Below are 25,050 nucleotides of genomic sequence, written 5' to 3'. Positions count from 1 at the left end.
AGGTATTTAGATGTGAACACAGAACAGATGTTTTATGCCATCGACTGAGTGGTGGGATGATGGTAAGCGCTACGCCCTTGAACATTTGCAGAGGCCTAAGATCGTTATGCCTCTGCAAATGGATTACCAACGTTAAAGGGTAAAGAATTGAAGATTAATAAAGGAATGGATCAACGGAAGGAATATAGAAATAGAATTGACAAAATTAATGAAGAAAAGGATTGAAGAGGAACAAAAGAAACGATTGAAAAAAGGAATTAGGAAAGGATTGGGTAAGGAAAAGGATATAGGCTTCCTGCTGCCCCACTCACTCATGAAACACAGTAGCATTGCTGCTACTATTTTTCGCCGATCTTCTGTGGGGGTGTAGTACCTTCTAGAAGCGTGCTTCACCCCCACGGTAAGGGCTCGCGCAGATATGGCGGAGCGCATTTTTCATTGACAAACTATTATCCACATTGTCCTCATTAAAATAACATTAAAAAGCCTTTCGCATGGGACGCTTCGATGCTTTTCGGGAATAAATTGTTGTTATTTTATTCTGAATATTATTTTAATGAGGACAACGTCGATAATAGTTTGAATGTTGACAATAAAAAAACTCCGCCACATCTACGCAGGCCCTTAAACATATACTTTCTCATTAATATTTACTAACTAGCCAACAACTGTGCGGTTTTACCTGCAAAATCAAGTATTTCCATAGCTCATGTGTTATCCTGACCCCTACATTCCTATAAAGTTTTATCCAAATCCGTCCATTAGTTTTCACGTGAGAGAGTAAGAAACATCCGTACTTACGAAGTTTATAATATTATTATAATATTAATGAGAAAGTATTTTCGTTGTTAACCACTCAAATCTCATAATATCGAGTATATGTACAACAAAAAATAGAGAAAAATGTTCATGTAGTAACCATAGAATACACATATTAGGTAAGATTATCATTAATTTTAATTGATTATATTATATTCGTATTCTAATTATATGGCCGTCGACCGTATACATCTCACGAACGAAATATATTCATTAGGAAATCAAACAATTAATAATTGACTTGATTGAAAAAATAATTAATAACAGTTCACTGTTTCTCGCACGTAATTGAGAACGTAATTAAGTTTTATTTTAATATTGAAAGGAAAAAGAAGATTATTACAACAATATAAAATTTTTATTTTTCTATAAAAAAAATTATTAACGCGGTCCAACCTTGGCTCAAATAGTCTATTTGTGTAGAATGTAGAATAAAAATCGATAAAAAATAATAAAACAGCAACACTGGTAAAATATCAAATCAGTTTTATCTAAAACTAGCTGCGCCTCGCGGTTTTACCCGCGTGGCTACGCTCCTGTTAGTCTTAGCGTGATGATATATAGCCTATAGCCTTCCTCGATAAATGGGCTATCTAACACCGAAATAATTTTTCAAATCGGACCAGTAGATCAAACTAACAAACTCTTCAGCTTTATAATCTACACTAATATTATAAAGAGGAAAACTTTGTTTGTTTGTTTGTTTGATTCTAATGAATAGGCTCATAAACTACTGGACCGATTTTAAAAATTCTTTCACCATTCGAAAGCTACATTATCCACGAGTAATATAGGATAGGTTTTATCCCGGAAATTCCACGGGAACGGGAACTATGCGAGTTTTTCTTTGAAACCGCGGTCGGAGCCGCCGGCGGAAAGCTAGTATTGTTATAAGATGGAAACACCATACGCGAGATGTAAGATCGACAGCCATGTTTTACAACTATATTTTAAATGTATCGATTATATTGGCACTTAAATCTAACCACCATGAATGTAACCGTTGACAGCTTATAAATAGATAAATAAATAAATAAAATCAACAAAAAGTTTTATATTTAAAAACAATAAACTTCAACCCTGCAAACCGCATCACATTTCTCATTCCTTAGGTATTAAAAAATAAAGGCCTGTTCAGTTTGTAATCTGAACAGGGACCGTATTATGACCTCTTATTTCCAGACAGTTTACGCCGTGAATTGAACTGACTGGCAAATTCATGTAATCACTACATAGTATAAAACAAAGTCGCTTTCTCTGTCCCTATGTATGCTTAAATCTTTCAAACTACGCAACGGATTTTGATACGGTTTTTAATAGATAGAGCGATTCAAGAGGAAAGTTTTAGTATATAATTTATTAGGTTTTAGGCATAGCGGGCGAAACCGCGGGCGGTAAGCTAGTACCATAATTAACCATAGCTGATAATTGCGTTCATAATATGAATTTGCCAGTCAATTGACGGCGTAAACTGTCTGGAAATAAGAGGTCATAATATGACTCCAGGCCTTTAAACTAAAAAAAAAGATTAATTCACAACAAAACAAATAACCAGAATTTTGGTCGTTTGGAATGTTATTCCACATATTCTAACGCGATAAAAAAATACATTATATTTTAAAACAAGTAATACAAAATCAAATAATTATTATTTAAATTTTAAAACAAATCATAGAATTATTAACAAAACCTACTTAAACATAGGAAATATTAAATTTTTAAACATTCAAACTGGTATCGATAAAATACAAATGAAATTAAAATATCTATCTACCCGCATTCTTTTCACCCTTGTCCAACGTAAAATAATTTTAACAGAAATAATCTAAAATAGTCAGCATATTTTTAACATCGAATTAAATGAAGTCAAATGTTACATATTGTGTTTATCGATTATTAATTACATAAAAAAATATTTAAAAAAAAATTAAATATTTTTTTAAACGTTTTTCGCCACCTTATAACACTTTTGTGATTGAAACAATATTTTGTAAAATATGCTGACCATTTAACAAAAAAATCTTATAATAAATATATACAGAATGGGTTTTTAAAATTTAAATTCTTTTCTGATAACGTCAAATTAAAATTTTCTTATAAGTTGTAAAAATCATCTTCAAAAAACCAAAAAATCAACTCCTGAATAATTTCAAATTTATAACAAAATTTTGATAACTGACTAAAAACCCAGCCTGTATATAAAATTTAACAAAATTTACAAAATTCCTATAAGCTAAGTCCAATAAATGCCTCTTATAAGTTTAAATTAAGTTATGAAGTAGAGGAACCATAGGTTAACCAAGTTTTAAAAACATAAACCAAAACAAAAATATTAAATTAATTTATTTCATCCAAAAAGGTTTAGCCGTTTCGCCATCATTCACACAAACTTATGAGATCTATGTTTATAGCACACGTCCATTTTTTTTTTAATAAAAAAGAACATTCTTTTGTCGTTTAAGTATATGAAAAAATATATTAAAAAGACGATTGCACTATGGTTCCTTACCCAACTTATAAGAAAAAACGGAATGATTTCCATAGCAAGAAATGCATTAATTAATTGATACATAGAATATCATAAAGCAGAAATAATTTTACAAATACCCGCATAATTTAACAAAAAATTATAAGCAATGATATTATAAGTAAAAAAGGTGTTATCTCCTTACGTTAGGTTACGAACGCAAAATCTTCAAAAAAATAAATATACCGAACGAATTGATTACGTCTTCCTTTTTTAAGAAGTTGGTTAAAAACGTACACACGATTAGACGTCAAAGAGAGATGGCATGATTGAAATATCATAAGCGGAAAAGGGACAACTGCAGTTAAATGTGGCTAATTGGCCACATTTCGACGTACCACTTTCGGAGCGCTAATAACCTATATCTTTTTACTTATAATATCATTGTTTTTAATGAGTTAAATGCATTATGTTTCGATGACATTAAAAAAATAGAATTTTCCAAACTATGCAAAAAAGAGGGGGATTTCTAATCTGTATTAGTTATAATTTCACCCAAAATTGAGTTTTGGTTTATAAAAAATTTTGTCTTGAGCGTTAAAAAAAAACCAAACATTTTGAATATCCCCCTTTTGCAGTTAACGTAAATAGGTAGTATTAAAGATAGAAGGAACCTACCTACCCTAGGTAGAATTTAAATTAACAAGATTATTTCAGAACAAACAATCTTAAATGTTTGGATTCAACTTAAAAAAAATAATTGATAAGAGGGTGGCTAAATACCCACAAACAACCCAAAAGGTGATATAACATAAAAGGGAGACTGACTTCTCCTTACCAATTACAATGAATAAGAGGGTGGGGTACAAAAAAGGGGCAAAAAATACATTACAATATTTTCAAAGTATACGGTTGTAAAACTTAAAACGGAGAAAAAATAACCTTCAAATTTGACTTTTACTTAACAATTTTAATTCATAAAAGGGTAAAAAGGGGATAGAAAGGATAAACAGCCAAACAAAATTCATTACAAGGGGGTAAAATGCCAAAAGATCAACAAAAAAAAACACAAACTTCTCATTAAAATAAAATTATCAAAAAATAATAAGGGAGAAAAAATAACTTCCAGACTCGATGGGAAAAACCCAACCGCTTTACAATTTAGCCTTCCCCCCCACCCCCTCCAAACCAAACAGCAAGAATTGCGTAACAAACGGCGCAACAACCCCCGGATCGTTCAAATGCACATCATGGCCACCCTTAACATACCTCACCCGGTAATTCCCATTGGGGAAGGCGGTTTCGTCCTCCAGGAAGGGTAGTTGTTTGTAACCACCCTTGTTGACTGTGTCCTTGGCCATGATGGACAGAGTCGGGGTGGCGATGCTAGTGTAGAGCTTTTGTATGTGCTCCGGGCTTAGGGGTGGGCTCGAGACCAGCTTCATGCGCTGGTCGTAGGTGTATCTGTGAAGAAAAAATATTTTAAAACTAACTTTTCGTCCGCGTAGTTAAAGAAAAACCCGCATAGTTCTCGTTCCCTTGGGATTTTCGGCGTTAAAACTATAAAATCCTGTGTGTGTCAAATTTCATAAAAATTAGGTTTAGCAGTTTTTGCGTGGCAAACAGACATACAAACTTTGGCATTTATAATACATATTTGTAGGATAGTAGGATACTAAGTAAGTAGGTACTCTTTTTGGAATGATATAAGTTAATTTTTTTTTTCAAAATAAACAAAATTAGCTACCCTAGCGAAGCCGGGGCAAAGCGCTAGTGTAAGTATGTAATTACTAATTAAAAACAGTATACCCAAAATAGAATACTACAATGTTTGATATTATAAGCAAATCTGAAGCTGTTAAAAAGCAAAAATATTTTACAAATGAATACATTTAAATTGGTAAAATCTGTAATAAATAATTATTGAAAAATATATAATAATATTTCTTAAAAAAAAATCTTGCCACAAATATAAGTAAAAAAATAATAAAAAAGTTTTAATGGCCCATGAGGGGATCGAACCCGCGACCTTCGCGTTATTAGCACGACGCTCTAACCAACTGAGCTAATGGGCCGATATTCAAACGCTTGAAATAAGCATTCATAAGATTACGAACTTGATTCTTATGTTCCTGTTACCATATTACTTTACCCGCGGCTTCGCCCGCGCAGTCAAAGAAAAACCCGCATCTATATACTGTACTAAATTTCATGCAAATTGGTTGAGTAGTTGAGGCGTGATTGAGTAACAGACAGACAGACAGAGTTACTTTCGATATTATAACTTATAAGTAAATAAATAAAGTATGGATTTTCATATATTATATTCATATAAATATTTTTTTTATAGAATACTAGCTTTCCGCCCGCAGCTTCACTCGCATAGTTAAATAAAACTCATTTCTAATTCTCACGAAATTTTGTGTGCCTATTGGGTAAATTAGAGAATTGGTCCACATCTATTTTATATAATAAAATAAAAATTTTAGAAATCGGTCCACCCGTTCACGCGTCATGCCGTGACCAAGGAAAACGGGTTTCATCTATACTAATATTATAAAGCTGAAGAGAAATAAATGTCTTAAACCACTAAACCATAATAAAACTAGCTTTCCGCCAGCGGCTTCGCCCGCTCTGTCTAAAACCTAATCTATACTTATACTAGCAGTCCGCCCCGGCTTCGCCCGTGGTACATATTTACGTTTTCTCTACATAAGAACCATCCTCGTACTTCAAGGAATATAATAAAAAAAGAATTATCGAAATCGGTTCAGCCGTTCTCGAGTTATGCGCTTACCAACACATTTTGCGATTCATTTTTATATATAAGACAAGAAGAAGATTATAAAGGTGAAGAGTTTGTTTGTTTGAACGCGCTAATCTCGGAAACTACTGGTCAGATTTGAAAAATTCTTTCGGTGTTAGATAGCCCATTTATCGAGGAAGGCTATAGGCTATATACCATCACGCTAAGACCAACAGGAGAGGAGCCACGGGGGTGAAACCGCGCGGAGCAGCTGGTTTATATATATAAGATGATAGATGATAGTTACCTGAGATACCCATTCCCAGCTGGCTCCGTCACCCTCTCTAGAGTAGCTTCAGCGTTCTGTCTGGTCATCATGCGACTTTTCATCAACTTCTTAATCGCCTGGAATTGTACAAAATAACTTATTTGAGTACTTATATTACCCTTTTTTGAGAAATAAATGTCTTAAACCATATATTGTTTTATTTTTATTTTATTTAGTTTAATAAGTAATAACACTTATATGCTTTATAGATGATTTTTTTTAAAGAGAGCCGTCGCCTTTGCGTTGCAAAAAGCCGAAGGTTCTAATCCCGTCTTGTGATCGAATTGTTTCTGTTCTAAAAAAAATTCTAACTTTGATATCGTTATCCGTGTTTTTTTGTTGATATTTTTGTTTTTTTTTTGTAATTATTGTGTCTCTGTACCATCATTTTTAAAGTATGTATTACTATCAGTGTGGAAAAGTAACATAGCTATAAAGGTCGTGTAGCATCATCACTTTCATTAAGAATGGTAACCCCTCTGATGTAAAAAAATATTTAAAAAATCACTTTTTCAAGTGTTTGATTTTGCGCGAGTATAATACATTGCGCTCGCTGCACGTGTGCGAAACGTCGGGATAATAATTTAAATTATTAAAACGCGTTTAAAATCCGTTAAAATCTTGATTCTTCTATTAAAAAATATAAAAATTTCTGTTAAAAAATCAAAAAAATCTTTTTTTTGTATTTATAATAATATATTTACCTGCTCTTTCGGGAACTTCTTCATGTTCTGCTTCGCCATGTTGTAGTACGTGTAGTTCTCGAAGTAGTCCACGTAGTTGGACTTGAACCTGAGCGAGATAGCTAAATTAATATTTGTGTACGAGTGAAAGAGATGGAACATTATTTATTGAAATGAAATTTCCTTAGGCGCGAGAGAGAGATGAGAGTAAAATGTCAAGGTCGCGTCATGGCAATACCGTCCCGCCATGGAGTCAGGCGACGATTATAGTATCTTTGAATCTTGCCAGAGAAGTTTCACTTCTGACATGTGTGCTCGGCACACACGATCTTTTTTAATCGATATACATATATATATTCGAATCTGAGGGATATAGCTGTAATGATATTTTGGTACGAGTGAAAGGGACAGAGCATTTCTATTATATTAACTAGACGTTATTCATCCGACTTCAAAAAATAATAAGGTACTAAGATCGAATATAGAAATATAAACAAATACACTTTCGCAGTTATAATAAAGTATATGTATAATTTACTAGCTGTGTCTTGCGGTTTCACCCGCATTGCCCCCCTCCTGTTGGTCTTAAAGTGATGATATATAGCCTATAGCCTTCCTCGACAAATGGGCTATCTAACACCGAAAGAATTTTTCTAATCGGACCAGTAGTTCCTGAGATTAGTGCGTTCAAACAAACACTCTTCAGTTTTATAATATTAGTATAGATGGGGTTTATATGTATAAGATATCTCACCACATCTTGAACTCCTCAGTTGGCACGGGAATCCTGCCGGCAATCGGCTCGATGTCGACCACTTTAGTGATTTTGCCCGGATAGCAGAGATTGTAGAATCTCCCTGCAAACAATTATAATATAATTAAAATTTATTTAAAAATGGCTTTTCCCTGGAAACAAATTATCGTGTCTAAAATACTACTGAACCGAAAATGAAAATGGACTTTTCATACGAATTTCGAAGATTTTTTTTGTGTAACAAAAATATTTGAAATTCGATAATATTACAATTAAATCAAATTATGAAGATTTCATAGCGATTGGGTTCCAAATATGTTTATCGTAAAAAGAAGTAATTTAAACATTGACTCAGAAAATATAAAGTTAGTAAAATTTAATTTCTGAGTAACTAACTAGGTAAATGTTGGAAAAAAAGTAAAAATTAAAAAAAAAGTATGTATAATTTAAATATACATCTAATATGTAGGTCTATTGTTCTGTAATAAGTGTGTGTGCGTCTGTGCATGTCGTGTATGTGTAGGTGCGTGTGTGTCTGTGTATGTACACAATATACAGATACAACCAGTAGGAAACTTCATACAACATTTTTGAAATGGCTCACATACACAAGAAAGCGTGTTTACGAGAATCGTAAGGGTATTATGACAATTGACAGATATAAGAATACCCTTAGACAGTAGACACGCTTGCTTGTGTGCGTGAGCCATTTCGAACGTTTTGTATGAAGTTTCCCTACTGTATGTATGTATGTATATTGTGGTATGTGTGTCCATGTGTTTCCCCCCACTCACCGATAGCGGCGCCGAACGAGTGCGTGATCATAGCGAACGTCTCCCACCTGAAGTGTCGCACGACCACGTGCAGCGCGTACACGAAGTCGTGCGACGAGAGCACGACGCCGCGCGGGAACGGGTCCGAGCGACCGTTGCCGGGCAACTCCACGGCTGTTATATATTTTATAAATTATATATAAATGTGTCACAATGTTTGTCCTCAATGGACTCCTAAACCACTTAACCGATTATAATAAAATTCGCACACCATGTGCAGTTCGATCCAACTTGAGAGATAGGATAGTTTAAACATGTAGGTACCATGGGCGAAGCCGGGGCGGACCACTAGTAATTTATAATTTGTATAAGAGGTCTCTCAATGGAACTGCATTTTATAGTTTAGAAGATCTATAAACACACAAATCACTTGTTCTACGGTCAGGCATGATAATCACAATGTACATAAAGTCGTGCGACAAGAACACGACGCCGCGCGGGAACGGGTCCGAGCGCCCGTTGCCCGGCAACTCCACGGCTGTGATATCCATACTAATATTATAAATGCGAAAGTAACTCTGTCTGTATGTCTGTTACTCAATCACGCCTTAACTACTGAACCAATTTGCATGAAATTTGGTATAGATATTTTGATACCCGAGAAAGGACATAGGATAGGTTTTATCCCGGAAATAACACGGGAACGGGAACTATGTGGGTTTTTCTTTGACTGCGCGGACGATGCCGCGGATGGAAAGCTAGTAGGTAATTTATAATTTGTATTTTTACCTCTCAATGGAAGTGCATTTTATAGTTTAGATCTTTAAACACACAAATTACTTGTTCTACGGTCAGGCATGAATCACAATGTACATAAAGTCGTGCGACGAGAGCACGACGCCGCGCGGGAACGGGTCCGAGTGCCCGTTGCCGGGTAGCTCCACGGCTGAATTTAAAAACTTGGTGAAATGCACGTATAGTATTTTATCGTGATTTTACGGTAAATGCGGTTTAATGAGTAGCCATTGCTGTAAATATAAAGGCCCACGGGGAGACATAGCATGCCAATAATGTTGGAAATCATGCACATTTCTTTTGCAGTTTTTATCCGCACGTAATTTTCACCAAAATAGAAATCAGAATGAAAAAAAATATACATCATACAAAACGTGACTAAAGAAAATTAACCTATTATAATACCTATAGACTTACCTATGTAATAGAAGTTCTTAGGCAACAGCTTCACCAGGGGCCTGAAAGACGCGGCCGAGTCTATGATGCCGTGGCAGAGCAGCACGGGCGGGTCGAGGCAGTTGCCCCACGCCACGACTGCAAATTAAATACATTATTATTAGCTGTACTAGCTAGTAGCACTCAGTTAAGTAAGAAAAAAAGATCGTGTGTGCTTGTCAGAAAAATTCGTTGGCAAGATTCAAAGATACCAAGATCGTCGCCTTACTCCATGGCGTGACGGTATTGCCATGACGCGACGTTAATAATTATTCTGAACGCGCCTAAATAAATGGCTAAGTGCGAGTCGAACTCGTGCACTTCGTTTTGACAGACGAACAACAAAGTGATCCTTAAAACTTTCCGTTTCTTTCTTTTTGCTTCGGAACCCCAAGAATACGCTTTTATTAAGTGACTTACTCCGCGATATTGATTAAGAACGACCTCACATATTTTTTTGAGTTATTTTTAGCAAGTCCTTTCATTTGATACCCACATTATAGGAGCGGATTAAAAATAATTGGTCCGCCATCTTGGATACGCCGCCATGTTCGATTTATAATGACGTCACAGCGTTAATTAGGCATTTTCATCCAAACTGAACATATATATATCACTAGCTGCGCTTCGCGGTTTCACCAGCGTGGCTCCACTTGTGTTGGTCTTAGCCTATGCCTTCCTCGATAAATGGGCTATCTAACACCGAAAGAATTTTTCAAATCGGCCCAGTAGTTCCTGAGATTAGCGCGTTCAAACAAACAAACTCTTCAGCTTTATAATATTAGATTTCAGCTCAATCGGTTAAAGAAAAATTGCTTCAAAATTGAGTTGTAAGTTAATAAAAGCATTTAAAAATTTTTGATTTGTCAAAAATGTAGTAATGTTATGCTATAATTTTGTATCTCCCATTTACTTGATATAGGTACATTGACAATAATATCCTTCTATTCAAGAGTACTTCACTATTTCCTCCTAATATTCCTGTCAATTATTGTGAATAAACAGAACATTATCTAATCAATTATTCAAATGTTTTCCCGTTCAAAGTTCTTGTATGATAAAATAGTGCAATCTTTGCATCAGCTTATCTTTATTAGGCCCATATTCATTTTTCAACAAAAGTTGATCACAAATTGTTAAAAATATTGTTGTTTCTCATTTCAACATTTGCAACAAATGTTTGCAACTTGAAACCCTAGTTATAAAGGGGTGCACTGAAAAACAGCACTGCCAATGTTTCTTAACATTGCAGCATTAGCTGAGCTGTCTGCATTTTTTCAGGGTCGTATGACACACTTTTATAAATCAACTGCTTTTATTTCTTTTATATATGTGTTTTCATGTTATTAAAGTTAGTGTTTACCTCTAGATGTATTTTTATTTAATTTTAACAGTTCCGTAAGTTGTGTCTATATATATATGTGTGTGTGTGTGAGGTGTGCTGTCTTTGATAAATAAATGTTTCTTTCTTTCTTTCAACATGCATGATAGAATGTTGCCATCATCTATTCAACATATTGAACCAAAATTTATAATAAGCAAATGTTTATGAATACCTACACACATATACCTAATTTTTATTAACAAAAAGCTGAGCCGCCTCTTATTAGAGAGACAAGACGACAATTAGACAAGAACTAAGTAAGGAATTGTCAAAGTCGGTTCATCCAGTCAAAAGTTCATTTCATCAAGAAACAGCATAATTAAACTGCTTTAGAATTTTATCGTGTCAATAAAGGTTATAAATTTAATTTATATTTTGTGACTTTTACTTAGTGAATTGTGATAAAAACCTGGTAGTTCCTGAGGTTAGCGTGTTCAAACAAACAAACAAACTCTTCTTCTTTATAATATTATAGGATACATTTGAATTTGTCCATGTGGACAACTTCTTAATGAACTGATAAACTTATGTGATGTTGTTCTAAACCAATATGCCCCTCGGCCAAGTCACTTGTAACCATAAATTTATATACTACTTATTAAGACTATACTGTTGTTATGCAGGATAAAGGTAACAACAAGGGTGTAGCTTTTATCTCAGTAATTGTAAAAGTTTCATGAGCCCCGCCCAAAATTGAAATCGGCTTACACCCACGGTAGTTGTAATACATTGTATGCCCAGTGGACTAAACACAATTTATCATTAAAATTATTTAAACATCAGCGCAAAGGTCATAACAAAAGTAATATGTACTTCGCAGCTACCATTTTGCAAGATACGGCTAAACAGTATTATATGTTATAGTTATTTATAGAAATTCGCAAGATTTTTAAAGAAAAAACTAAATTTGTAAAAATATGTTCTTAAACAACTACAAATTAATTATAACAAACTCATAGGAAAAAAATTTCAACATCTTAGAGAAAAAAAGGAATTGCCTTAGCTAAACATTTCATACTTTAAAAGCAGTGATTGGACTTTGTTCAAGATTTTGTTTTTTCTTTGCGCAAAAAAAAAGTTAGTTTATTAATTATAATTTGCAAGTTTGAAAGCTCAATAAAATGAATACTCACTGCAAATCTTGCCCCATGGAGCTTCGATGAACCATTCCTTTTCTACCAACGCCATCATTTACCGGAATACGCCCAATTTAGTGTCTTCCCAATGGATCAATACCTATGCAAGGCCGAATTAAAACACTTTACTACACGAAAATTGCCAAAACAATGATAGTAAAGCGTGTAAAATATCAACGAATTTGAACTAATATGACCGTATTACCTCAAAATAGAACCGTAGAATCGAAATTGCTGAATAATTTTATGGAGTACTGAAATTAATTTTCAATGCAACCTTCGTCCTGCAATCGCACCTTCGTCCTGCAATATTGAATATTGAAAAGAGATATGATTGAGAGCTGGGTTGAGAGCGTAGGTAGTTATTGACTATTGATTACTGAAAAGTAACGTTCAAAAATTGGATTCAGTGAAGTTTAAAAGTTTATAAATGGTTTTGCCACTTGAAATTAGTAAAAAGGTTATTCACACTTCGTTCAATGTATTTGTTTTCATGAGGTAGGTACCTACTAAGTATAGGTAATTAAATGTTAAGCGGGTGATCCACTGGCGAGCCGACGAGCCGACGGTTTAGATCGTTGACTCGTTGGCTCGTCGACTCGCGTTGGTGATCCATTAGCGTACCAAACAGTTTACTCTCATCGTTGGCGAAGTCATGGCGTGTTACTTGGGGGTACCTACTTTTAAATCAGGAGAAAGAACAAAAAAAGAAGAAAAGACGCAGATATTGAATGGTGTTTTTAATATCAGATATTGTACCGTTGGGATCATTTTTTTGGTAGATCTCTAAAAGTTTATTGTACGCGGAAGTTTTTAGCAATTTATTTTTATAGTCTCTGCTGATGTACTTCCATAGACAATCATGTTCCTAAAAACATTTTATAAATTCCGACACAAACTCGCGACGAAACGAGCGTAAATCCATTTTTGTAGCTAGACGCAGCGCGTGCGGTCTACACGAAAGTCGCAAAAAGACTGTAGGCTCGCCGGCTCGCCTGATCCACTGGCGGTTTTCTGGACCGCGGACTTCGAATTTCAAGCATGCACAACGAGCCAGCGAGCAAATTCGCCGTTCTTTAAGTCCGCAGACTTTTAAGTGCTCCATTGGCGGTTTAGACCTTTGGCTCGCGAGTTCGTTAGCGTACCAGCGGTTTTGCTCGCCAGTGGATCACCCGCTTTATGTGACGTTTCCTATCATTTCATGATAATATGAAGAGAACTTGGAAAGCATTGAAAAAATTCGGTGCTGTGTTTTACTCACTACTGTTTTATCTTCACGTCATAAAACGATTAAATTATTTCCTTTCTGGTTACTGACTTATTTCATTAATTGAAGATTAATTGTAACTTGATTATCAACTTGTAAATGTGTGCCATCATTGTGGTGAGTTGCGTAAAAAATATAATATGTTTGTTTGTATTAAAATACGTCACGAAAGGAGGATAAAAATTCTAGTTACATATAAAAAAACCCTTTAATTTATAAATTGAAATATTCATCAAGATTTAATAATTATTTGTCAGCTGGCTGTGAACGAACTTGTGTTTTGTTTTGTAGGTATAAGTTTTTCTATCCGTGAAAAGTTTTTTTTTTACTTTAGTGGTGATAGGAAAAACATGGGAAAAGTAAAAGCCCATATTTGCGGAATAGGTAGGTATTGTAAATCTCACTGTATAAAAACAAGCCCGCTTCGTGAATTGAAACGTGAAAACCCGCGCGTTTTCGAATTGTATTAATATTTGCTCTGCATGTTACTCTGTTTAATGTTTATTACTTAGATTATGGATTGGTCTCCGCGCGTGCGCTACGACTAGATACCGCCGGCGTACTTGAAAAATGCGGCAACTTATAGTACGCCGAATTCGGCGTACCCAAGCCAGTCGTGTCACAAGCATTGTGTGGAGAGGGTGAACCGATAATTTATAAAGATTTTGAACAAAATCTGAAGTAAAATGCCTATTTGTGTCATAAAACTATTTAAAAATAATACAACAAAAAATAAGAAAGACGCTGGGATCACGTACCATCACTAAGTATCGTATTATTCGAAATTTCTCCCTTACTTCGAAAAATTTTTCTACGAAAATACGACGCCATTCAGTGTTGCCGTATTGCATATCCAAAAAAATACACGTGGTTGAGGAAATCTTTTAGCAATAATTTGAACTTTTTTTTTCAATACTATTACTAACACATGTATAAAAAAGTATAATACAATAATTTATTTCTGTTTAACCATGTTTAACTGACTCATATAATATGCTTTTTTTTTCATTTCCGCTTTTTTACTTTTAAACAACCTTTGTGACTATAGTATAGTAGCGTCGCAAATGGATTTGAGTCACATGTTCATGGATTCGATTCCCGGCCAGGGCAGGATGAAAAAAATATTTTTCAAACTTCTTTCCAAGATGCCAGATTTCCCATTTATGAGGTAAAATTTATGTAGCTGGCAGCCCAATTCTTCACACACACTAGCGTCTTTACAAATTGCCTAACACACACTACAGAAATGAGTTGCCGCCACAGAACAGTAAAGTAGATAGAAGTGTGATGTGGGCGTGGCCCACGTGTCACTTGTAAGGTAAGATCACCTAACTTGCTCTCAGTTGTGCGCAGAAAAATATTCGAGTCGGTTGTCAGCTGTCAAACCTTTTTTCCGTATTTATTCATTAATTAGGACGTGTTGTTCGGTATTAGAGTGCAAAAATGATAGCAGACGAAATAATATCAGCAATGGAGGCATTTCATACCATCGGTAAGTCTTATTTTTATTTATTTTACATATAATATTTTATGTTATATCTTCGCTTGTAATTTGTCAAAATTGTATACAAATATCTAGTCAAAATGAACCTTAATCCGTAAGAAATTAGTACTATTATAGATTGAACAGCAAACAAGAATTTCTGGAATATTATTGCAATAAACAAACGAATGTCGCTTTAGTGATGCTTGTGGCGCATATCGACAGTATCGATACTTTAGAAAAGACAAACATTATAAATATTAAATTTTATTTTTTTTTCCTTAGCTTTCATTTGTCCAATTTATTTACAGCTTTCCCAAAGAGGCTAATTTAAAAGAGAAATGGATAAATGCAACGTGACGAGTTAACTGAATGCCGAACAGCACTAAGCAGTCTAACAAAGGCCACCGATACAGCAAACCTACGGCAGTTCCAAGATTTAAAATAATGCATATTTTCTGTTTGTATTTTGTAAATATAGATTAATACTATTCTATTCCGTTTTTTATTTAATATCCCACAACACATTAAAATTCTCTAAAGGGCCTCTGCGTGTTGGACCTGTGTCCCCACGTAAGCCTCCCAAAGGACCGGGTATCTTCCTTCTGGTGGTACCCGTGTATTATGGAGAGAAACATAATAATAATATAAAAAGACGTACTTAGTAGTAATAAACATACTCCAAAATGTGACACATTATACTATACTCGTATAATAGAAAGAAAAAAAATACACAAAAAATATTTATTTGTGAATTATCGATATCTCGATATCGATAACAAGGCTGACATCCCTCAGGGCATAGCATCAGATAAATATCAAGTTAATGTCATTAATGTTGAGTGACACAAATTTCAACCTTATCTCTATGTGTTGAGGTTCAAAGTTATATCTATTGAAAACTAACGCCCTCTGTTGTGGAGTAGCTGAATGTTTTTCGAATTTGGAATTTCTGTGCAATGAGAAACAAAACAGCTAATATACCTAGAGATGTTATACTAAAATAAACCGTAACATCGTGCGTTAGGGTACATATTGAAATGCTGAATTTATAACCTAAGTCAGTTTTTACTCAAATTAAGCAGTCCAATCAAAGGCATAGTTTACTTGTAGTGTACTGTATAACTATCGGTTTAAATGTGTGGGTTTGGCGACACTGGTTTTCATACTAATTATGACATTAAAGCACTTCTATTTGTTTTTATTGTTCTGTGGTTGCCGCACTCACAGAGCTATTGTTTTTAGGTGGGGCGGTATCTAGTCGTAGCGCGCGCGCGGAGACCAATCCTTAATCTAAGGTTTATTACCTACTTAATTCATATTTCCTCATGGCTCATTCTATAGGTACTGCTACAACTTTAAAAATTAATGCAATATTTATTACATTTATCACGATGAAAGATTAAAAAAAAGCAACATAGTAACTAGGTAGTTAGGTATTATAAGTTTCTTTAAACGTTAAGGAAAACACATGCTGACATCGTTTTTGGAACCTTTGAGCTGATAAAAATTACTGTTGTTTAATCTAATTAATCTATGTTAATTTTATAAAGAGGAAAATTATTTATTTTTCCTTCAATTCAAAAAACACTCGACCGAAAAATTATTATTGAAAGCTATTTATCTGACACTATAAATGGGCTAGGTATATACATATATTTCAACAGACTTAAATATAAATAAGAAGCTTCTCAATTTATTGTATTTTGGTTAGGGATACTGTTATTTCTGGTTTGTTACCTTGGAACTTTCGACAACCTAGATTCCTAGATAGAGATATGAAGATTCTTTTATTATTTCAAAGGTGGTCTCCGAATGGTCCCATTTAAATTTAGTCTGTTTGTGAAGGCGGTTTGGTTTTTTCTTGGTTTTTTGTAAAAAACCATTTAATTTATTTTACCCGCTAACCCAGGCGAAAGCGTGGAGAGAAATTGGTGTCGTATAACATAAATATCTTGCTGTTTTTAAGATAACTTATCAATTCAGTATCTTATGTCGTCGCGTACACGTAATACATTATCTATATAAATATTACAAGTCTCAAACATGTCTCAAATGAATACATAACATTTTAGCATCATTTTAGGTTATAATTTAAAAGAGATTCACAAAGAGAACGTTCTAAATTAAAAGTGTTTTGTTTTAGAGATGTGTGTTTAGAGAGTTTTAAAATATGATAAAATGAGGCTGAATCGAGTGTTTCGGTGCAAACAAAAGTAAGTGTTTATTCAAGTTGTCAATGCGGTATCTATTGTTCAATGTTTCTTAATTGAAGGTTGAGTAACAAAAATTTAAAAACACAGACCTTTGGACTTAACTTTAGTTTATGTAAATCGTCCTAAATTATTATTTTTTTAACATCCAATTAGCAGAACGCTAACCTAGTTATGTATTCACATCCCTATTATTTCCTTACGAATTTATAATGGGGCATTTACACATTCGAGTTCGCTATTCGTCTCGTGACTCGACGGTATATTCGACGAAACATTCGTATACTTGTGTCGACGCTAAACATTGTTCAAGAAAAGGGAATACTTAGGCTTACTTAGGTACCTATACTTCAAAGGCCGGCAACACATTTGCGGTGGCCCTAACATCGCGAATGCTTCCCATTGTTTACGTCCGCGTCCGAAAAACTAAATCTCAAGGTGAATAGCGAGTGTACCTAATTACTGTTTACGATTGTATTATTTGCCTCGCTATTCGCACGAATGTTAGAATTCGTACGCAATGACGTTTAAACTTTAAATTATAATTTTTTCGTGGAATTAATATTTTCATTTGAGTATTTAATTAGATAGAAAAGAATGTTTAAGATTCATTAAAAAAGTAAAATTTTCCTTCCAGAACAATGACTTCGTTAGTTAGTACTGAAAAACCATTCTCTATAAATGCGCCATGGGGAAAAATAGCAGGTAATAATTAATTTTCATCTATCATTTATACGTAAGTACATAATATAATAAATAATGTACAATTTAATTCAATTCAATTGTAAATTGAAGTGAACATAAATTATGCATTCGTTCTGCATACTATCATTTTTGTCTGTTTGTTTGCATCTTGTTCCCACATTGCGCGGAAACTTCTGAATCATATGAAACTTGTGAAAATCTGAGCCCACGATAGGCATATTGAACTCTAAAATCGAACAATGGTTCTTTTGGGATAAATTAATTTCTTTTCGTTATATTTTCGTTTGAAAGTCCAAACTAAGAGTAGAAATAACTAAATGAAAATAATAATTATATTTATTGTTATTGAAATACCTACGTAACTATCACGCCACATATCTGGCAAACACCTAATAAAAAATACATAGGTACTCACTATTTCATATATCGATGACCAAAGCTAAACTGGTCTGAACTCTGAAGTATAAAACGAATAATTACTCAAAACATCTTTTAATTTTAGGGGTAACATGGGGTACTTCCAGCAACTCTCCAGTATTAATGGTCCCTGGTAGATTGGTCCCTTGCACCTCTTTCCGTCCTTTGATCAAGCTGTTACCAGATTGCTTCTTCTACGTGGCTATAGACCTGCCTGGTAACGGCTTTTCGGATAGATTACCTCCAGGCATTCGTTACTCTTATTTCGATTTAGTGCCCACAATAGAGAAGGTTGTTAAGCATTTTAAATGGGAAAAATTGGTGTATATGGCTCACTCTTTGGGTACTGCTGTGGGTGAGTAGAAAATATTTATTAATAATATCGAAATTAATATATTCTTCTAAATTATTAAACTTGTTCCTCTTTCACCCAAAAAAGCTGATCAAGTTTGAATAAACCAACAATGAAGTGACCCATATACCAATATCATTTACCACTTATAGGAGCATATTACGACCTAGCATATCCAGGGCAATTCACGCGCTTCGTACAACTGGACCCCTTACCTTTATACTTCACGATTGCTCCTAACCAGTTCGGAGCCTGGTACAAAGAGTACTTTGCGGGACATTACGACGATAGCAAGTATACGATAAATATCCTTGGAAAGGAAACTGCGCCCAAGTATAAGCTGGATGATGTGAGTGGATTTTTATTTTTTAAAAGAGATGACGTGTGCGAGGAATGCCTGCGAGATATGTATTACCTATATAATTTTTATAGTTCTGAGCAATAGAACACATTTCACAGATTGGCAACGCATATGCAAGTTCGTTATTCGCCTCGATATTCGCACGAATGTATAAACGCGGTATAATAGTCGTTTCGTTGATAAGAGTAAATTCGTAACTTATTACCTTTCAGATTAAAGTAAAACTGATGAAGGCACACAACATGAATGAAGAGACCTTAGAACATGTGTTGGATAGATACGTAGAACCAGCGGGAGATGGGTTATACAGGTATTAATCACTACAAATTATATAATTATAAAACTAAGTCTGTCTGTTCGTCTGTTCGCAATAAACTACTGCATCGATTTTCATTGTTTCAGCATGATTCTTGAGGAAAGTTTTAGTGTATAAATTTTCATGGTTTAGAAAGCCAGTAACCAGTACGGTAGTTAGCAAAATTATTAATTTCTTACTAGCTCCTTAACCTGACTTTGGCCATATTTTCTCCATCTTAACACGAGTCCCGAAGCTGTACTTTATAATATTATGTATTATGTTTCTTCAAACGCTCTATAACCAGTATAATAGGTCATCACAAACCTCAGAAGTCTTTGATTTTTCATTGCCGTGTCCTTTAATAAGAAATGGCGATAAATTTAATTGCATTAAAGCATACTCTTAAAAACTTTTTCCAATTTCCAGATTCACATACGACCAAAGCATGAAAAACACCGCTCTCATGCCGTTCTCGCCGAGCAACTTACAAAATCTCCTCACATATTCAAAAGTGCCAATTTTAGCTGTATTCGCTAAAAAAGTCGTAGAGCGAGGATCGTATTCAAAAGTGCCTTTTGTGTTTGATGAAAACGCGTGGCCGAATAACAATTATAAATATAAAATTGTCGATGGTTACCATGACGTGCACATGACAGATCCGCATCTAATGGCAGATGACATTTCTAAGTTTTTAATGGAAGAGTTTCGCGCCAAATTGTAATGACTTATGAAAAAATTGCATTTTAAAAATGTAAATTGTAAATTGTGTTAGATGCTAGTGTAAATTAATTATTGGGATTGATTTTGTATTGGATATGTGTATGTAAAATGTAAATAATGCTCTAAGAAATAAATGGATACGGATTACGGATATATAATTTTTTATAAGCAACAGCCTCTTTTATTATCCTCACTAGTCATTTATTGTTTTTGCTTATGTTTTTGTAAGTATTTGACAAATCAGTAATCTAAAGAAAATCATATAAAAATTGCTTATTCGGAATAATTATTAAAAAAAAAACAATGTTTATAAAATGCATTTAATGCTTTAAAAATAACAATTCTATTGTTAAATAATAATTTAAACAGAACATTCACAACAAAGGTCCCCCTGGAACACTTAAAATAATCACCTATAAACCAAGCCTATAAAAATATAGTTAAATCATAAAAAATGCTTTGTATAAAATAATAAAGAACTGGTATACACTATACATATCCCTTCACATTAAATTAGTACCTAATGACTTGAAAATCATCACATATATTCAAGTTCATATAAAATAGGTATAACTTTCTTAATATGTAAGCGCAAAGTCATACTTTGGCATTAAAAATTGAAGAAAATTGCATCGCTCTTTTGCGCATGCGATAATAAAAATGTATAATCCATGTTAAAAAAGTCAAAAATAAAAAAATATATATGTATAGATCAATGTTGGAATGTCATTCGGTGGTTTTGTATATTAAAATGAAATAACAAATGTATTGATCATAATTTAAGGTAATTTAATATGTTTTCCTTGTTATTGTAATTTATAATTCCTTATTTAGTGGTATATTACTTCTCTAAAATCATAATACGACTCGAAGGACCATTGTCACATAATTTGAACAAAAATATATTATGTACTAGCGGTCCGCCCCGGCTTCGCCCGTGGTACATGTTTACGTTTTCTCTACATAAGAACCATCCTTGTACTTAAAGGAATATAATAAAAAAAGAATTATCGAAATCGGTTCAGCCGTTCTCGAGTTATGCGCTTACCAACACATTTTGCGATTCATTTTTATATATAAGATTACATACAACCTTCTTGTAAGTAACATTTTCATATCACATATTGTAGTGAAACTTCTTCAGGCGCGTTGAGAGTAAAATTTAAAGGTCGGGTCATAGCAATACCGTCACGCCATGGAGTAATCGATTTTGGCATCTTTGAATCTTGCAAAAGTTTCACTTCTGACACGTGTGCTCGGCACGTACACGTTTTTACCCGTAATTATTCTAAATTTTAGCTTTAACGATTGGCTTCTCTAAAAACTCTAAAACGTCGTTTATAAATTTCTCCGCGCTAGTAAGATGTAAATCATGAGTTCCCTCAACCCAAATCGTTTTGACATTTTTACACTTTTCCTCCCAAATAGTAATTAAATTTGTTGTTATACTTTTCTTTGAATAGAAAAATGGTTTTAAGTCTATGGAACAGATAAGTAGGGAGGGTGGGGGGTGTAGTGTGAATAGTTCGTAATAGTACTCGGGGGGTGCGTTGAAGGTTGCCAAATTCTTATATCGCCTATCCCATGACAATCTGAAAATGTATAAATATATTTTTTAGTAAAAATTAATGTACTTATTTGTAATTCATTAGTACGATATTTAATAAAGACATATTAAATATCATACTAATATTTTATGGAAAATATTTTTTTTTTGAGTATGTAGTCTATATGAATCCTACTAATTTTATAAACTGAAAGTTTGTGAGGATGGATGTTTGAAAGAAGAAGAAGAAAAAGAAAACCCGCATAATTCCTGATCTTGTGGGATTTCCGCGATAAATACGTCTATGTCCATTTTTTGGGTCTCTGTACCAAATTTCATCTAAACCGGTTCAGTGGTTGAGGCGTGAAGAATACAAACAGACAAGAGTTACTTTGGCATTTATAATATTAGTTAGAATTTTATAAGTTTTAGACATCGCAGGCAGCACCGCGTGACAAAAGCTAGTAAATAATATTAGTTAGGACCATTCTTTGGCATGATTAAATTTACTTATAAGTATCCGGACCGGTTTCTACAAGATTCCTGGACAATATCATCTTAGCCTGCTCCTCATTCAACGCTCGATTATTCCTCACGGCTTTTATCGCTTCCTCCATTGTATATTCCTTCTCATAATCATACTTGTGACAATTATCATAGAAATTTTCATATGTTTCCTTGAAGAATACTGGATAGTTGACATCCTTACACCAGTTTATGGATGGTCCAGGATCGAGGAAAATTGCCTTCTTTATGTGTTTCGGGTAAATAGCTGAGTAGAACATGCCTGGTGGAGTAAGGACAGTAAAAAACATTTAATTAAACACAAGAACACAATAAAAAGTGCGTGTGTGCCGAACACACGTGTCAGAAGTGAAACATCTTTGGCTTTGGCATCATGAAATCAATTATTTTGGTGGTAAAATAAAAATAAACATTCTGTTCGTGGAAGTTTTGTTAAAATCTACAATCTAAAAGGTATATGCATGTATTTTTATAGTGAAACTTTTGTAGGTGTATTGAGTGTAAAATTTCAAGGTCGCGTTATAGCAATACCGTTACGTCATGGAGTAAGGCGACGATTTAGTTATCTTTGAATCTAGCCAACGAAGTTTCACTTCTGACACGTGCGCTCTTTTTTATTATATTTTATAACAAACAATATCTCACCCTGTTCAGCTCCCAAGGAGTGTCCGAAGTAGATAAACTTCTTCCAGCCCAAATGCTTTACAATCAAATCTATCACAACCACGCCGATGAAGCGAGAAAGAATTGTGCCTGTAAATTATAATTAACAGTTTTATACTAACCTGACTACTGGGAAATAAAAGAAAGGAAGGAAAACATTTAGATTTGTGTAATCCATACTAATATTATAAATGCGAAAGTAACTCTGTCTGTCTGTCTGTTACTCAATCACGCTTGAACTACTGAACCAATTTGCATGAAATTTGGTATAGATATATTATACCCGAGAAAGGATATAGGATAGGTTTTCTCTAAGAATAAGTAAATAAGCTTTAAAAAATATACCTTTTTTTAAATTGTATAATATTTAAAAAAAAATCTATTGCTTTGTATTTGTTCCGCTAAAACTGAAGTATGGCTGGACTGTTTTTGTTGTTACTGTTCTTGAAATATTTGTAGAAATTACAGGAAGATAATTTAATTGCAAAATGTTTCTCCTGTCATCCCTGTGTGTTTTAAAAATAAAAAATTGTCTCAATTATAAAACTACTAGCTTACCCCACGCGGCTTCGCCCGCTTTGTCTAAAACCTAATAAATTATATAGTAAAAGCTTCCTCTTGAATCACTCTATCTATTAAAAAAACCGCATTAAAATTCGTTGCGTAGTTTTAAAGATTTAAGCATACAAAGGGACATAGGTACAGAGAAAGCGACTTTGTTTTATATTATGTAGTGATAGTGATAAAACAAAATAAAAAGCATTTCTCAGGACTAGGTTTTTAAGTATTATACATTATTATTAAAAAAAAAACAATTGCTGTGTATTAAAACCCCTAAACCTCAAGAATGCTGCTCCATTTTTGCTATTTTTGACTTTAATTATTTATGGAAGCTAAAGGAAGGTTCAAACTTCAAACATACTAAAAATAACTACTTAATATAATTCCGGTTGTCATGCCATTGTGATAAAAAAAATTGTCTTTAATTTATAAAAATATAATTCAACCATTAGCCAAGATACACTAAAACTTACCTTTAGGGAACGGATCTGACTTCCCATTGCCAGGCATATCGAACGCAACATAGCAATACCTTTTCGGCAGTAACCGCAGTAACGGTATGTATGTGGCAGCACTGTCGAGCCGGCCGTGTACTAGCAACACCTTCTCGCCTTTGGGGTTGCCGCATGATAGCGCTGAAATCAGTTGATGAAAATTTTAAAATTAAGAACTACAAACGTAAACTGCATGCAATCTTTACTTATAATATAGAGCTGAAGAGTTTGTTTATTTGAACATATTAATCTCAGGAACTACAGTAGATCGTTAACTTCTTTAGGCGCGTTGAAAGTAAAATTTCAAGGTCGCGTCATGGCAATACCGTCATTGAGTAAGGCGACGATTTTGATATCTTTGAATATTGCCAAAGAAGTTTCACTTCTGACACGTGTGCTCGGCAAACACGCTCTTTTTCTTCTATATTTAACTAGCTGACACACAATACTTCATTTGATTTAAAAAGTAATATTACTGCAATATTTTTCATTGCTTCTCTGCTCCTATTGGTTATAGCATGATATTATAATAAAGTAATAGCCTGCCTAAATAAAAGGACTATCCAACAGAAAAATATTTCTAAATACAACCCAGAGGTGGTCCATGTGTTCAAGCAAATGTATGGGAGTGTTTGATGTAAAATTTTTGGATATTTCCCGTTTTATTTTTAAAAAGTTATTATTGTCATTTTACTCATTAGGTAGAGAGCTTTTGACACCAGTTTAAAGTTTTTTGATATCTAATAGTTACGGAATACTTGCATCATGCATGTGTATTGTGTACACTTAACAATTACACGCTGTATACCTTACCACTTGAAATTTAAGTAAATATTAGAGAATCTACATAATTTAAGAATACATAATTCATGTTATGATAATTTCAATGATAATTATTAATTTGTTATCCATACTAATATTATAAAGCTGAAGTGTTTGTTTGTTTGCTTGAACGCGCTAACTATCTACACTAATATTATAAAGCGGAAAAATTTGTTAATTTATGAGTTTATGACATTGAATCTACTGAATTGATTTTAAAAATTATGTAACCAATAGACAGACATTATTAATTGTGGGTATCATAGTCAATGTTATGATTATTCTGGGTCAATTCAGGACAAG

The 25,050-nt window shown here is 33.7% G+C and overlaps 4 protein-coding genes and 1 non-coding gene across 6 annotated transcripts in view; 2 read left to right on the top strand and 3 right to left on the bottom strand.

The window, feature by feature from the left end:
- Positions 1-1,705: 1,705 nt before the first annotated feature.
- On the bottom strand, positions 1,706-12,623 carry LOC149896032 (serine hydrolase-like protein 2). Its single transcript, XM_090118347.1, has 8 exons — positions 12,526-12,623; positions 12,318-12,420; positions 9,783-9,899; positions 8,592-8,744; positions 7,798-7,900; positions 7,065-7,152; positions 6,340-6,437; positions 1,706-4,750 (listed from the first exon to the last, which is right to left on the bottom strand). Exons 2-8 carry the CDS (start codon positions 12,373-12,375, stop codon positions 4,441-4,443), a joined length of 927 nt encoding a protein of 308 aa, XP_089974473.1. The 5' UTR covers positions 12,376-12,420; positions 12,526-12,623; the 3' UTR covers positions 1,706-4,440.
- Positions 5,288-5,361, bottom strand: TRNAI-AAU (transfer RNA isoleucine (anticodon AAU)). The gene has a single exon. It is a non-coding gene; the product is annotated as a tRNA-Ile (tRNA).
- Positions 12,624-12,680: 57 nt separating the features above from the next.
- The window catches only part of LOC149896025 (serine hydrolase-like protein), a 98,460-nt gene continuing 86,090 nt past the window's right edge, over positions 12,681-25,050 (top strand). The window contains exon 1 of the mRNA XM_090118340.1: positions 12,681-12,801. The gene's annotated coding sequence lies outside the window, so the exon portion shown is untranslated. The remainder of the gene's footprint in view (positions 12,802-25,050) is intronic.
- On the top strand, positions 12,687-20,749 carry LOC149896031 (serine hydrolase-like protein). Of its 2 annotated transcripts, none has more exons than XM_090118336.1 (6): positions 12,687-12,818; positions 17,921-17,988; positions 18,491-18,760; positions 18,910-19,106; positions 19,331-19,428; positions 19,843-20,749. In XM_090118336.1, exons 1-6 carry the CDS (start codon positions 12,751-12,753, stop codon positions 20,135-20,137), a joined length of 996 nt encoding a protein of 331 aa, XP_089974462.1. In that variant the 5' UTR covers positions 12,687-12,750; the 3' UTR covers positions 20,138-20,749. The 2 variants fall into 2 exon arrangements, with proteins under 2 accessions (XP_089974462.1, XP_089974464.1); XM_090118338.1 differs by lacking the exon at positions 12,687-12,818 and adding an exon at positions 13,662-13,704.
- LOC149896030 (serine hydrolase-like protein) lies at positions 21,236-24,088 on the bottom strand (the record flags this gene model as incomplete). Its single annotated transcript, XM_090118348.1, has 4 exons — positions 21,236-21,728; positions 22,193-22,469; positions 22,853-22,960; positions 23,905-24,088. Coding segments are annotated over 4 exons (873 nt in total), but the record flags the coding sequence as incomplete, so codon positions are not given.

This window comes from Colias eurytheme, chromosome 29 (genome assembly GCF_061535395.1).
Source record: "Colias eurytheme isolate Ceu_HAF_F1 chromosome 29, ilColEury1 Martin Lab GWU primary, whole genome shotgun sequence".
Taxonomy (NCBI): domain Eukaryota; kingdom Metazoa; phylum Arthropoda; class Insecta; order Lepidoptera; family Pieridae; genus Colias; species Colias eurytheme.
This window is presented reverse-complemented; position numbering and strand designations above follow the sequence as displayed.